General features: G+C 44.5%; 1 protein-coding gene across 1 annotated transcript in view; it reads right to left on the bottom strand.

Moving 5' to 3' along the window:
* Positions 1–16,654, bottom strand: part of ENPP2 (ectonucleotide pyrophosphatase/phosphodiesterase 2) — a 91,932-nt gene that overhangs the window by 55,435 nt on the left and 19,843 nt on the right. Inside the window, 5 exon segments of the mRNA XM_018058157.1 lie at positions 570–625; positions 10,094–10,213; positions 10,980–11,059; positions 11,261–11,358; positions 13,724–13,784. Coding sequence (XP_017913646.1) covers positions 570–625; positions 10,094–10,213; positions 10,980–11,059; positions 11,261–11,358; positions 13,724–13,784 — 415 coding nt within the window.

Raw genomic sequence — 16,654 nt, 5'->3', positions numbered from 1 at the left:
CTAATCCGCCCCATCACCTCTGTGGGGAAGAGAAGCAGTTTCTTTTCTCTTATTAAGGAAACCCTGGAGCTCAGCAGGAAAATGAGGGGGAAACAGAGACTTCCTCTTGGTCTCCTGTCTGAAGTTTCCAATCTCTGGGCTACAACATCAGCTGTTCAACAACACGCTTGATCTTTAAAGTTATGAACCAAAATAAATATAGAATGTTGTAATAAATCACAGCTATAAACAGTTTGAGAAATATACATTCCCTAGGTGCCAAGTTACCAAAAATCTACAAACAGGAACAGAAGAATCTAAAGGCTGACTAGACGTGGAAGAGAAAAATCCTCCTTCCATTCTGTTAAGAAAATATGGGGGAAAAGAGAGACAGGGGAGGGAAAGAGAACTGAGATGGAAAAAGAGAGAGGATCCCCCCCAAAAAATACCTGGAGGGTTATCTTGAGTCAGAAAATACTCATAAGTTGGTCTATACTAACATTTACATTTAAATGAAATAAAACTGACTATTCCTTAAACTGAATCACAACTGTAATCTCACAAACATGGACGAAACAGAGGTGACTTACACAGGCCAGAAGAACGTCCCAGCGCTCACCCCTTGCTTCGCAGCTGTGATCCATAGCTGAGGAGGAAAATATAAGAGGCTTAGAACATGTTTTGACTTTTGGTCAAAGAAGAAAAAGGTTTTAGAGTATATTAGCTCAGACATCTTAAACTTTACCCATACCCTACCATAAATCTCCCAATATTTGCAACTTTTTTTTTTTCACATCTGGAAGTCAGAATTATTCTTTCCATAAATGTTATTCAATACATTCTCTGCAAAAGCTTTCAAGCTCTGCTACGATTACAGTGGCTTTAAAGAAAACAACCCTTATTTCATCTCAAGAGTCTCTTCTGTCCCTGTCCTTTCTGATCATTGTTTTGAACATTTCACTTATATGGCAGAATTCTGCTCATCAAAGGACCTCAAGTGACCATATGTTTCCTTGACTGTTGAAAGCCTACAGAGGAGAACCCCAATTTGGCACACAGATGCCTGGATTGCGGAACCCAGCTTTGCCTTGTTTTATTTTCAAAGAGGTGAATGAAACGGGGGTGGGGGAGGATTATTTTTTATTCTGCCTGCACCTTTTACTTAGCCTTTTGGTAAATGGAATTTTAGGAGTGAGTTCCTGGGATAAGTTAGGTGACCCAAGCGTGTCATTAAGTCTTCTAAAATATTCTTTTCAGGGACTTCCCTGGCGGTCTAGTGGCAAAGGCTGCAATTCCACAGCAGGGGGTGTGGGTTTGATCCCTGGTCTGGGAACTAAGATCCCCCATACCCTGTATGTGGCCAAAAATATGTAGATAAATAGGCAGAGTATATATATAAAACATATGCAAATATGTATATATATACATAGTATATGGGCTTCCCAGGTGGTGCAAATGGTAAAGAACCCGCCTGCCAAGGCAGGGGACATAGGAACACAGGTTCGATCTCTGCATCAGGAAGACCCCCTGGAGAGGAGGGCATGGCAGCCCACTCCAGTGCTCTTGCCTGGAGAATCCCATGGACAGAGGGGCCCGGCGGGCTACAGTCCATAGAGTTGCAGAGACACAACTGAGTGGCTTACCACACGTGTGTACACAGCGTACATCCGTATAGACGTATACGTTCTTTCTAGCTCATGCTGTGGGGCCAGGAGTTGTGGCACTTAAGAACCTGACGGGGGGGCCAGCTACTCGGATTCTAGGCTCTGCCTCTGTTGCTTACCAGCCATGTGATCCTCCAAGAAGCTATCTAAGGCCTCAACCTCTCTTTAAAATGTAGATAATATTACCTAGCACATAGGATTATTCTAAGCTGTAATGAATTAATATGTGCAAAGTCCTTAGAAACGGTGTCTCAGCATTTGGTAAACACTGGATCAATTTTCATCTTGATTATTATGCAATAATGGACATGAAGATAACCGAGTTATTTCAGGACACCGAAAACAATTCAGGATGCCTGCGTCCCACTGGACAGAAGTCTGGAAGAAGAAACCCCTTCACTTTAGGAGGCAAACAGGAAAAAGAAGCGTGGCTTGGCTTTTCAAAAGACCAAACAAAAATGGTCCAGGAGTTGCGATCCCCCTCCTTTCTGGTTTCAGCGTCTCCACATTTTGACAGTGTTTTATTTACTCCAGTTAAAACTTTTGCTTTGGGGGTGGGGGAGGGGCAGTTGGGAGGTGCAGGGCATCCAGAACTTTGGCCACGGTTTCAGGAAGGTTAGGAACGCCTGGCTGAGGAGAATTATGTGAGGACTCCCAGCCCCCCGGGGAGCACTGCAAACCTCCAGCTCCCACAGCACAGCTGCTGCAGGGCGATGGAGGGACGGGTCAGGGCAGACACACTCTCAGACTTGTGGAGGCCCGAGCTGCCGGCAGGCGTCATCGGCATGAAAGAAGGGACGTCCTTGTCCCACGGGGATGGACCAGAGTGGTCAGGACCTCAGACCGCGCTGAGCACCACCCAGGGGGTTGGTCCGAAGTATCAGTCGGACACAACTAAAGCACCTTAGCAGGCACGCCCACGTCTTCCACTTTACAGGTCAGCTCCGGCGTTTCCGGGTACCCCCAGGCCAGTGAGGACTCAAGTGGGTCCTCATTCGTTCATTCATCATTCATCCTTGTGCCAGACCCTCCATGAGCAAGAAGATGAACTCAAACTGAGCGCTGGACATCCTGCAGGGCCTCAAACCACCTCAGATTCCAGAGAGGTCCGTTTCTGATATTGTGCTCAGTCGTGTCTGACTGTTTGTGACCCTATGGACTATAGCCGCCAGGCTCCTCTGTCCATGGGATTCTCCAGGCAAGAATACTGGAGTGGGTTGCTGTGCCTTCCTCCAAGGGATCTTCCTGGCCCATGGATGGAACCCACGTCTCTTGTGTTTTCTACATTGGCAGGCGGATTCTTTACCACGAGCGCTAACTGGGAAGTCTTTTTTTCTTATATTTAGTGATCTTTTTGCATACTTATTTTCATTTCAAAGACATAAGCTTAATGCATCATAGTCAAGCAACTTCCTAGAAAATCTGGTGCCTCATTTCCAAGGAAGTTGTATTAAGCAATATCTGGTAGACGTGAAGTGTAAGATAAACCCGGGGTTTTCTAATGGAAATTTTTTTTTGTAAATACAGTTTGTCAAGAGATGACCCTATACTTTCAGAAGCTATCTTGTGGGATGCATGCTGAGGTTGGCATTATCTGAGCAACAGGAAGCCCTATGAGTAACTTTTAGCTTCCTAACCCTCGGGGGGAAGATCACCAAAGGAGTATCTGCAGTGGTATAAGCAACAGGCACTGGGAGGGATGATAGGTATGTGTTGAAACTATCCTGGTGGCAAAATCAGGACTGCTGGTTCTGTATACTTTTCTGTACTTAAAATTTTTACAGTGACAACATCTCGGTAATTAGAGATACAAAATTAACCCACTGTAAAACAACAACAATGTGAACTACGAAGACAAAGGTAAAATTTTTTCTTTCTTTCTTGATTTCTTTCAAGAGAAGTGATTTCTCCCTGCTCCTGGTAAAAGTCACGTTGGCCATATTTTCCAAAAGAAAATTGGGAACCTGACCAGAAAAGCGCAAAAAGTGAACAAATAAGAGAGAATACTTGAAATTTAGGAAAAAAGTTTTTTAAAGCTCAAAGGAAAGAATCCTAGCAGTAATGAAGCTGGTCTGTCAAAGGGCTGGCGAACAGTATGAGACTGAACGCATCAAGTTTCTGAAGTTAAATCAGATCATGAGCAGCTATAAAAGCTCCTTTGCAAGTTATACGTATATATTATATTTCAGAACCCTGAAGTTAAATCTAGTAATTACAGAGGAAAAAAAGCGCAGTAAAAGGTTGGTCCAAAGGAAGATACATGAAAAGGAGCCTTCTGGGCTATAAAAGTGGGGGAGAGTCAGGAAACAGACATCATAAAACTAGTTTCTCGTTAATTCAGAGAAGTGGAAATCATAATTTTTCATTTCCCGGTAGGAATCTGAAAGTAATATACATTTCCTCAGAGATGAGTCAGACTACACAGCTTGAAAAAAATTAGCCAAGAAGACACCCAGTTTGGCCTTCTCAGCTTTAATCCAAGTATTTCTTCCTGTACTTTGCTTTATCTAGAGGAACAGTTTTCAACATTTGTGTCCTAGAGGCTACATTTTGAAAAGGGAATAAATGGGAATATAAATATTGTACCTTCTTGATATGTTATAGGGAATTTAAAATAAAACAAAAAGACAAAACTTTCCCACTGGGACCAGGAGCATTTAAATGCAAAATCTAACCCTTTCTCAAATTCAGTAGAATATGCAGCTATGGGAGAAGGGAAGGTGTTTTCAAAAGGAAAATAAGCAAAAACACATTTTTGAAAACTATGAACTACTATTGTAGTCTTCCTCGTAGTTCTCTGCAGGGAAACTATTCTTCTGCATTCCAAAGCGCAGAAGTGGAAGAAATGGAATTCTGAGGGACCAGAGAAATGGCAGGGCCCTAGTATCAGCGGGGGTAAGTCAGTCACTGAGACTCAAGAGTCAGAACAGGACCCCCCTGGTGGCCGGGTGAATAAGCATATACCTGCCAATGCAGGAGACACAGGTTTGATCCCCGGTCCAGGAAGAGTCCATGTGCCTAGGGGCAGCTAAGCCCGTGCACCGCAACTACTGAGCCCAAGAGACTCGGTCTGCAAGAGAGGAGCCACCACCAGGAGAAGCCAGGAGCGGCCACCAAGCGTCACCGCGGCTCACGGCCACGAGAGGAAGCCGGACACCGCAAGAAGCGTACCACGGCTCAGGGCCACTAGAGGAAGCTGGACACTGCAAGAAGCGTAACGGCCACGAGAGGAAGCTAGACACCGCAAGAAGCGTACCACGGCTCACGGCCACTAGAGGACGCCGGACACCGCAAGAAGCGTACCATGGCTCACGGCCACGGGAGAAAGCTGGACACCGCAAGAAGCGTACCACTGCTCACGGCCACTAGAGGACGCCGGACACCGCAAGAAGCGTACCACTGCTCACGGCCACTAGAGGACGCCGGACACCGCAAGAAGCGTACCACTGCTCACGGCCACTAGAGGACGCCGGACACCGCAAGAAGCGTAACCACGGCTCACGGCCACTAGAGGACGCCGGACACCGCAAGAAGCGTAACCACAGCTCACAGCCACTAGAGGACGCCGGACACCGCAAGAAGCGTACCATGGCTCACAGCCACGAGAGAAAGCCGGACACCGCAAGAAGCGTAAACACCCCTCATGGCCAATAGAGGACGCCGGACACCGCAAAAAGCGTAACCACAGCTTACGGCCACGAGAGGACGCCGGACACCGCAAGAAGCGTACCACGGCTCATGGCAATGAGAGAAAGCCGGACACAGCAAGAAGACCCCGTGCAGCCAAAACAAATTAAGTTTTTAAAAAAGAGTCAGAACAGACTAAAGATGTGAGGGCTCGGGGGGGAGGGGGATGCTGTGGCAGAGATCGTGAACCAGTGCGGCTCTCCCCAGGGGATGAGGGCCAGAAGGAAGTCAGTGATGAGATTAAGTAGATGGGGGTGCAGAGCAAGCTCAGGCCCGGTAAACAGGATGCCTAGATGAGTCAGGCTAAGGGTTGGGTCCTGAGAATAAAGAGAGAAATGATCAAATCTCTGCCCTCCTGGGATCCATAGACTAAAGCAAATATCTGAATAATTTCAAACGATATTGTCATAATCATGATAGAAATAATACAAAAACCCAAAACAGGGTCCCTGAGTTTATTTAGAGCTGAGAAAGCTTAGTGAAAGCTTCTTGGGAATGGATATTTCAAATGAAATTTAAAAGAGTGACAAGCATAGTAGGCAAGGGATTGGGGAGCATGGTCTGTTCTAAGCACACTGCTGCTGCTGCTGCTGCTGAGTCGCTCCAGTCATGTCCGACTCTGTGCAACCCCACAGATGGAAGCCCACCAGGCTCCCCCATCCCTGGGATTCTCCAGGCAAGAACACTGAAGTGGGTGGCCATTTCTTTTTCCAATGCGTTAAAGTGATGTCGCTCAATTGTGTCCGACTCTTAGCAACCCCATAGACGGCAGCCCACCAGGCTCCCCCATCCCTGGGATTCTCCAGGCAAGGATACTATGATACAGCAAAAAGAAAGAGAATACAGATTTATAGCATGGATGGAAAAGAAACAATAGAATAAAGAAAAGGTAGTTTTCCTGGGAAAAAAGTCACCTGTTAGCAAGATAATCACACAGAGAGGTAAGCCAAGACTAGCGCCGTCAAGGCGATCGCTTTGGCCTGGGCGATTGCCGCTGTTCCAATGCCATTCTCCCCTTTGCTGTCTCTTTCTTGAACTTGCCGTCTTTCTCGGAAAAAAGTGAACGTGTTAGTTGTTCAGTCTGTCCAACTCTTTGTGACCCCATGGACTGAAGCCCGCCAGGCCCCTCTGTCCATGGCATTCCCCAGGCAAGGATACTGGCGTGGGTAGCTGTGACCTTCTTCAGGGGATCTTCCCGACCCAGGGATGGAATCTGCATCTCCTACACTGCAGGCAGATCCTTCCTTTACTGTCTGAGCCATCAGAGAAACATCCTTATGCTACAGTGATTCACGAGGATGATCTCAGGACCAATTCACTGCATTACCAATACTGGCCAAAAACCACTGTAGGCCCAGCAACTTGAGTAATAAGAACACAACAAACTAGCAAATAAAACAAAAAAGCAGCAGATTCACAGACATAAAGAACAAACTAGAGCTTGGACACCACTCTGGAGAGGGAGAGGGGAGGGGGCACTATACGGGTAGGGAGGAAAGAAGGGTTATGAGATTATCTGATATCATGTGTGTGAAACTTGTGAACACTAAAGCACTGTAGGATTTCAGGAATCTTGTTTTCAATTTAAAAATTCTTTTAAATGAAAAACAACAACAACAACAACAATGTATCCTGTCCTCTTAGAAGTGCTTTCCTCCAGAAACTATGATTCAAAGAACTTGCACCATGATGGGGCTAACCTCATCTCTCAAATCTCCACACCGAGTGGGTCCCTTGAAGTCTCAATGACTCTCTGCTTCGCTGAGTCCAGCTTTAAACTGAACAGGGGATTTTCCTCACCAAGATATCTCAGTATTAGAAACAGCAGGATGAGAGCAGAGAGATTTTTCAAAGAAACAAATGCACTTACGACACTCCATTAAGAGCATGGAACAGACTTTCGTAATGAGAAAAAAGTAAATAGCTTCAAAACAACAATATAAAAAGGAATCCCATTATAATACATGCAGGAGAAATACAGGGTCTTGCAGTGAATGGCAACTATTAGCAGTGCATTCTGAAGATTAACAAATGAAAAGCAGACTCACCTTTGCTAAAGTCTCTATCAGGGTTTTGGTAATGAAATTAAAATGTAGAAACTATTTTTGAAAGCCTCATGGTATGACTCACATTTTCAGATGGACACTGCAAACACTTCATGGCATATATTAGATTTCAAACTAGAAATAGAGCAGTTCTTATTCCCCATTTAATCTGACGTACACATTGTTTGCCAAGTGCCTTTCATGGTTTAATCACTGTTAAAGTAAGCTGAGTTTGACTTAATTGCCTAAGAGTTTTATAAATATTTTCTCTACTTCAATTTTTTTCACTGGTGAGTTCATGAAATATATAAGCCTCAGAGAGGATGGTATAAATGCTTTGCAGTATTTATTAAAGGTTCCTATTTTCTTATAGGTTTATTAAGGTTTATTTTCTTATTTTCAGTTTCTTATACTGTAGTTTCTTATAGTTCAGGTCCATATAGTCTTCTTACATGCCATATTTCAATAAAACGTGTTTTTAAGTTATATCTAGTGTGCTCCCTGGAATGCTTTTGGTGGCCTCTTGTTCAAGAAGACAGACAGAAACACAAATTGGTTTCACGGCAAACCCTGGTCTGTACTAGGGAATCACTAAACTTGGTGAAACGTGTCAACTTGGGGAGTGGGCGAGGACACAACTGAACAATTCAGACGGAGGCTTTGCTTCACTGGGCAGGTGCACAGCTTTCCCTCTGCTCTGTCCTGCAGAAGTTAATGACTGTTAGTCTCACTTTCTGAGTCACACCAACCCAGAGGAAGCCTCATGTCCACCCAGGACAGAAGTTGGTCCAATCTGATAAAACGATCATTCATCTCTATACCCTTTGTGGTTCTCCAAGCAACTTTGCTTCCATGACAGAATTAATATAAAAGACCAACTAGCCACAGCTTGACAGAACTCTAACTTCAGTCATTTTATGTATACCTAAAATGGTCCTCTATCATAAACTTGGTTTGGGGAATCCACCCTGGAAACAGATTTCACTTTGCTTACAACACAGTGCATCACAGACTCCTGGGAATCCAGCCTGAATAAGGACAGCAGAATCAGAACCTCTACAAGGAAAAAACACTACTACCGACAGACAAGAAGCCTTCCAACCCTTTTTACAATTAAAAACCCTATTAAACCTCGCATACTGGCTTACTATGCAACATGCAAATTTTCCCACGGATGACTTTTACTCAAAAACAATATTGTTTTCTTACTTTATATCCTCCATTTAGCCCTTAGACTGCAGCAGACATCGCCAGGTGGGAGCTCGTTTCGGGATGGTGGACTTGAGGATGTGTGCAGACCCTGCCCCCTCTTCCTGCCACGGCAGATAGCACAAAAGCCTCCCAGCCCTCTGTCCTGCCCAGGGCTCCCCCGCGGCCGCGGATGGAGCTGACCTGAGACGGAGCCACGAGCCGCTCTTCCACACATCTCTGACAGGCTCTGTGTCCTGGGATGCGTTCCTACAGGCACTCGGATCCTTCCACAGGGCCACGTGCAGTTAGGTCTTTTCTACACGTTAAACAGCTGTGGATTTAGGTTGCTGCTTTGCTCACCTTTGATCAACACAGTCACAGGAAAAATTCTGTGCGGAAAGCCACCTTCATCCCCTTGTACTTTCTGCCCAGCCTTTTGATCTGAAGTCAACAGGATGATTTCTTTCAAAGTGTTAATTTGCTGGTCCAGAACCAAGGCAGATTCCACTTCCTATATTTCACGCCCAAGATTTTTTAAAAATGGACTAAACAAATGCACAAACCACTGTGGGTTTCACGGAGCTGGTTTATTCTATTTCTGCAGCACACCTCCCTGTTCTTGAGCGTATGGAGCGTGGGCTACGATCGTGTGGCCGTCACGTCATTCGCTTCTTTTGCACTGCACCCACAGATCGTGTAAATCAGTAAGATCTGACTATGCCTTCCCTGGTGGCTCAGGAGGTAGAGAATCCGCCTGCAATACAGGAGGCCTGGGTTTGATCCCTGGGTCGGGAAGATCCCTTGGAGGAGAGCATGGCATCCCACTCCAGTATTCTTGCCTCGAGAATCCTCCAGGAGCCTGGCAGGCTACAGCCCATGGGGTCACAAAGAGCAGGACACAACTGAGCCACTCAGCTCAGCACAGCACATCCCTTCTTCAGGATATTTCTGAAAGTCACTGCTACATCACCATTTCTACCACAATCATTCTAATGAAGACCCTCATCATCTCACTTTCATAATCATAATCTCCTGTACACACAGATAGACACACAGACACACAAACGTATGTATACATATACACACAGAGATACGTAAATATACATACATGCATATATGGGGCTTCCCTAGAGGCTCAGCAGTAAAGAATCCACCTACAATTCAGGAAACACGGGTTCTTCCCAGGTTGGAAAGATCCTCTGGAGAAGGGCATGGTAACCCACTCCAGTATTCTTGCCTGGGAAACTCCATGGACAGAGGAGCCTGGTGGGCTACAGTTTATGGGGTCGCAAAGAGTAGGACACAACTCAGCGACTAAACAGTTAACAACAACATGCATATACATATTATACGCACATATACTGGGTACAAGCATACAAACTCATACACACACACACATATACACAATACCAAAACACGGAAACATTTCCAAGTATGAAGAAATTAAATGCATCTTTTTCACAGGGAACAAATTTGGAAATGAAGAGTTTCAATGCACAGAGAAACACACAGAAATGCAACACTCACCGGCTGGCCTCCCCACCACCTATGGTTAAACTTCTCTCGCCCTCGAAGATTGAAATGCGCATCAAATACAGGATCATACATGGAATTGCCAACAATTCCATGTGATTCTGGATACAGCCCCTTTGTGGAAAAGCAAATTTATTGTCAAAATAATCCACATGGAATAATAGTTCTATCATAAATTTTATCATAGAAGGTTTTATAACAATGTGTAATTTCCAATTTTATATGATATATATAACTTTTACATGTCTGTCAGAGGAAACATGACTATTACCTATACCCTAGTTGTAAGCCATTGTAAAACTTGACAAGATTATAAGAAATTTAACACCGAAGTTTTTTTAACTGTTACAATTTAATAAGATGACAACAATTTTTATTACAATAAATTAACCTATAGATTGAAATTTACTTATGTGCCTCCAAAGATGCTTCTATTTCTAAATATACTATTCTTTTTTCCTCGGTTCTATTTCTACTCCAAGGCAAAAAGAAATAAATAAAATAAATAAATTATATTTGTTAAAAAAGAAGCCGAGGTAGAATTTGGGAGCATCTGGAAATTAAAACATAGCAGCTCCAAAGTCAATGCTTTTGTTTGAAAACTCAGAAACTAAAGAAGCGATCTTGTGGTATTTGAGAGGTTAGATGAATGTATTCAGACAGAATTGCACCTGGAAAAAAAAAAGGTTTTAAAGTTGCAATGAAGTTCAGTCATCCACAAAGTTGTGAAAGGCATTTACTATGAACAATTGATCTAGGTAAGATGAAAAACAGAAAGATTTTCTCTGAACACTAAAGAACATGTTTTTAAAATTTCCCTCTAAGTCGTTTCAGGATGAAATCAGCCCTTTGAATCTACACCATTTGAAAGAATACTTACAGTGGCCAAAGTGTATAAGTTAGGGAAAGTTTTTGTCGGGTACACAGGCCTCATGTAGGGGGAGTGAGTGCCACAAGACCCTGGAGACAGAATTCAGATGTTAGAGCAGGAGAGAAAAGAGGAACCGCTCCCCAGGGAGACCCATTCCATGAGCGACCGAAGACACGGGCTCTCTTCACTCTTGACTTTCAAATGGGAAAGCTGTGTGCCCATACATCTCCTACCGACAGCTGAGGGTTACTGGGCGGGTCGAGGATCACAGATGGGAACGCAGGACTTACTCAGCTTTTCAATGTTAGGCATAACCTTGCTGCCTTTCTTCATGTATGAAGCGCGGAAACCGTCCACAGAGAAGATGATCAGCGGAGGGCGAACAAACCTTAAATGGTAACACGATTAGCTTTAGAAAAATAACGTCACAGAGTTTGCACTATGCCTAGTCCTTCTCAACAACTGGAACTGAGAATTTCTAAAGCAAAACTTCAGTGAGGATATCCGTACGAGCCTGCACTTTCAGCCACATAATGTTTGTGGCAACTTCAGGGCAAAGTGAAATGACCAGGGAAGGAGCTGGACTCCAGATTTCCCTCAGTGTGCTTTCTCCACGGCTGCCTCTTGCCTTGCAAACAAGGCTTTTCACAATGTAAAAAGCTGTTATACTGATTTGCCTGGGACATGAAATCTCCCATTTGCTACCTGAAAACTCCTATTCATTCTTTAGAACTGAGCTCAAAATTTCCTCTCTCATAATAATGGTTGATGCTTCAGAATTCCTTTAAGATAATAATTAATACCTCTTTCATATTAATATATATCACTTTATATATATTAATTATATAATTAATACATATTGAATAAATAAATGCATATTATATTTTAATATGTTACATTATATTATAATGCTATATCAACATGTTTATCTTCTTCATTAGTTTCAAAGCACAGTTGGTGTCTTATTCATCTTTCTATTCTATGGACCTATTGCAGGGATTCAAGAACATCAAATACAGAAGGAGGGAGGAAGGAAAATGAAATTAATAAGCAGTAGCAGTCTTATCACAATCTTATCACAATCTTAGACTAAACACTTACCCAAAATTTTAATTACAAAATGACTGTGAAAATGATTAAAACTGTTGAAGATCTCTAAAACTTAGACTATCCATCTAACTAGGGCAGGATTGATAAACAAGGCTCTTTGTTATAGTCTCAAGTTCCAGTTGTTTGATCAAATCTGAGAATGCTAAACTTTGTGGAAAACTGTTTCTAATGGCTTGCAAACTATTCCTCAAGCACAAGTTTGCATTTATTTGAAGCCACATAACAAATGAGTCTGACTCTTTGTGACCCCATGGACCATAGCCCGCCAGGCTCCTCTGTCCATGGGATTCTCCAGGCAAGAACACTGGAGTGAGTTGCCGTTTCCTTCTCCAGGGGATCTTCCCGACCCAGGGACTGAACCCTCGTCTCCTGTGTCTCCTGCACTGCAGGCAGATACTTTTACTACTGAGCCACATGGGAAGCCCATATTTTAAACGAGTCACATTCTAAGCACATTCTAATTCTATATGAGTTCATTACTATCATTACTATTATCATTTAATGATTTTACCACTTAAGACTGCTTTCTCTTCCAAAAATGAGCGAACACACTTTAGACATTCAGACACTACTGTCATCCCATTCTAACAGTCCAAAGAAGTTCAAGTAGCTCATGAAAGTTAAAAAGGAGACAAAAATAAAAATATCTAAATTCTTGGATCTTGTGTCCCAGGCTGTGCTGCCTAAAACAAAAAGACACTCACTCAAACACACTCATGAAAACACGCTTGTAGAACATCCTTTCTGCCAGGCACTTTAAGGGTCCATGAATTTGCAAGTTTCCTGGAAGGCGTCACAAGCGCCTTACGCTGCTGGTCCCACTTGAGCTGTGGGGTGTCACTAAGTCTGGCTGGACCCCAGCAGAGCAGCGCAGCCGCGGTCTGCCGACTTCCTGCAGCATCTGGTAGGAGCTACCATCTTGGATAATATTTTCGAGATGCTCTAGAGTCCTCCCTCCAGCCACCCCGCCCCCCCCCCACCCCACACACACAAAGAAGCAAAAGGAGCGCTTCAGGAAAAAACACAGAAAAGCCAAATCACCGCCAGAAATGTCTGTCTTCCTCTTCATTATTATTATTTCTAAAATCTTCAGCTGAGGTGAGATACGGAGGATATTGTTTCCAATATGTGCAGAGGCGATGAGGAGAAAATTTTTTTTTAACATTTGTTTTATTTTAAATTTTTTTTTATTGAGTTCTAATTTACATCTCACACAATTCACTTCTTTTACTTGTGTGCTTCAGTGATTTTTGGCATTTTTACAGAGTTGTGTAACTATCACCACACACACCACAGACATAGAGTTGGTTTTTTGGTTCTGTTTTTGGTTACACCATTTGGCATGTGAGATCGCAGTTCCCAGACCAGGGTCTGAACCTGCATGCACTATGGTGGGTGCCTGAAGGTCTTAACCACTGCCAGGGAAGTCCCAGCAGAAGAAAAATTTTCCAAAAAAAAAAAAATTCCCCCTTCGAGATGTACATTCCAGCTTCTGACTGGGAAATTACACAGAAGTACTCATAAATTTGCCCATGTAAGAGGATTTCAGTTTTACATTGTTTTAAACCATTCACCCATCCATAGCTTGTGATATTTTATCAACGCACATATAAAATGGCATAGTATTCATTAAATGCACTCACCCTGCAGGACATTCTGGGGTCTTTATTTCCTCACAGTCATCATCTACCCAATGAGACTCTCCTGTAGGAAAAAACGGGTAGACTTTTGGGTGAATCGAATTACAAACGTCATCCGGATCGCTGAGAGTACAACTGCAGGGCCTGTGTCCTGTTAGATACTTGCTGTTTATGGAAGGCCATCAAAAAAGAGCTTCGGAAATAAAGTCTAGAGCCTGTTTTGGCTTTACTAAACTACACCCATACGTGATGGGAGAGCCTAGATTTAATAACCCCAAGTGGTGTTTATTTGAGCGTTCCGTGTCTAAATGCTTGTAGATAAAAAACACCAGTGGCGTCAGGGAACAAAATTCCATGTTTGTTTCCCTCCAGAAATAAACTGTTTGGTCATTAGACGGAACATTTTCTCCTATGCCACCAAATATCTCAATGCCGTAGGAAACATGATACAACTTCCCTTCAGCTGGGGAGAAAGGTTCAGACTGCTCGGAGGCAACAGATGGGAGACGGCCACAGGGAGGCTCTTCGCCAACGGTGTGCGTACAATCCTCACACCAAGGAGTCTAAACCAATGCCATCTTTCACTTTTATGTTCCAGCAAGATCTGAGAGCATAAACCTAGGCCTTTCTTGAGTCACTTCATCTAGAGAAGAGGGCAGGAACAGAGACGCAGAGAGAAGGAGCTTGTGGACACGAGGCGGGGCATGTGGGGGGGGTGGATCGAGAGCTCGGCCTTGGCATGCACACAGCACCGTGTGTGAAATACTGGCTGGTGGCAAGCGGCTGCTGAGCACAGGGGGCTCAGCTCAGTGCTCTGAGGCGACCTGGGGGGTGAGGGGGTGGGCGGGAGGCTCGAGAAGGAGGGGACATGTGTGTACACACAGCTGATTCATGCTGCTGCACGCAGAGACTAACACAGCACTGTAAGGCAATTATACTCCAACTGAAAATTCATTCATTCATTAAAGCCCCCCCCCAAAAAAAGAATAGAGACTGAAAAAGAGCTTAGATTTTAAAATGAAGCTTACTTTGGAGAAAATGAAAATTATCAAAAAGCATGCGCTTTAAATTGTCCTAAAACAAACAAAAGCATACGTCTGAAATGTAAGTAACACTTGTGACCAAGACTTTGAAGAAATCGCTCCCAAGTGAAGAGCGCTGGACATCTCCCTGGTCAGTATGAATCTAACTAGTGACCACTGCGTAAGTCCCATGCTCCTTAAAATGGAGAAGCTCTGCTACACATGTGAGAACCCAGGGCCCACACATGAGCCACAGGAAAGTCCCACAACTAGAATTTGAAACCAGCAAACACCAATTTTCACAGTTCAATGACCAGTGATACCTAGAACTTTATTTTCTCTTCTAATAGCCTTTGTGGATTATTGGTACATTTACCAGGGAAATAAAAGGGAAAAGAAAAGAAAATTCTCAACCAATTTGGTGTTTTATCAACAGCTACAACAATCATTTGGGTAGGAGAAATTTTCAAGGTCAGCATTCAGGTAGGATGTGTTGCCATAACTAAACACTACACATATTTCAGAATCTGCTCTTCCCCTAAAATGTTTGAACAGAAACGCTCCATAAATGTTCCATGTCACAGCTAGGAAAAGCTCTTCATTTAAACACTGAAAAGTGACCTGCAAACGTTACACAAACATCCTGGGATCCTTTCATTAACTTGGCTAAGTGTTTGCCAGGGTGACAAGCTCCTTAAAGACAAAACGGCATCTTTTACACATTCGGCGGTCCATTGATGAATAAAACCATCATATTCGACAATTCACTTCACCAAGTCAGCACGCACACATGCACGGCTTTGGGGCATAACGAGAGCTGTGGTTTAGGCCCCCCTGCTCTTCAGCAGCAGTGCCCCCACCCCTGGGCCCTCCAGGCGGCTCGAGTGGTGACGAGCTCGCTGCCAATGCAGGAGACGTAAGAGACACAGGCTCGATCCCCGGGTGGGGAAGACCCCCTGGAGGAGGGCAAGGCCACCCACGCCAGGATTCGTGCCTGAGGTTCGATCCCCGGGTGGGGAAGACCCCCTGGAGGAGGGCATGGCCACCCACGCCAGGATTCGCACCTGAGGTTCGATCCCCGGGTGGGGAAGACCCCCTGGAGGAGGGCAAGGCCACCCACGCCAGGATTCGTGCCTGAGGTTCGATCCCCGGGTGGGGAAGACCCCCTGGAGGAGGGCATGGCCAACCACGCCAGGATTCGTGCCTGGAGAACCCCATGGATGGAGGAGCCTGGTGGGCTACAGTCCAGAGGGTCGCACAGAGTCAGACACGGCTGAGGGATTAGCATGCTCACACTCCCACCCCAAGGCTGGTGCTAGTGCTGAGGCTCACAGCTGACAGCTGGTGGGCACCGAGCCGTGCCCAACTTCAGACGTAAGAGCTCTGAGGCTCACCCTCCAGAGCCCGAGGAGGGCACAGCCAGGGGACCCGTGCCTCACTCGCCTTCCCCTCCCCATGCCCCTGCTCCCTCAGATGGTTCTCCTGCAGACATCTTCCCAGAGAATTCCCTGGATAGCACTCCCATCTCAGGCTCTGCTTCTAAGAAACCCCAAGGTAGGATCTCTCCTAGAAATCTCTTCATGATTCAGTTCAGTTCACTCATTTGGAGTTTCAGCTTCAACATCAGTCCTTCCAATGAATATTCAGGACTGATTTCCTTTAGGACCGACTGGATCTCCTTGCAGTCCAAGGGACTCTCAAGAGTCTTCTCCAACACCACTGTTCAAAAGCATCAATTCTTCAGCACTCAGCTTTCTTTAGAGTTCAACTCTCACATCCATATATGACTATGGGTCCCTAATTAAGGAATTTGGGATAATTTCCTTGTTATTTCAGATCAGCAAAATGCAGGCCAGCCAACCTGAGGAAGAAGCCTGAGGAATGAAAAGGCACAACTCGCTCCCACCTCCCA

Source organism: Capra hircus, chromosome 14 (genome assembly GCF_001704415.2).
Source record: "Capra hircus breed San Clemente chromosome 14, ASM170441v1, whole genome shotgun sequence".
In the NCBI taxonomy this organism is placed as follows: domain Eukaryota; kingdom Metazoa; phylum Chordata; class Mammalia; order Artiodactyla; family Bovidae; genus Capra; species Capra hircus.
This window is presented reverse-complemented; position numbering and strand designations above follow the sequence as displayed.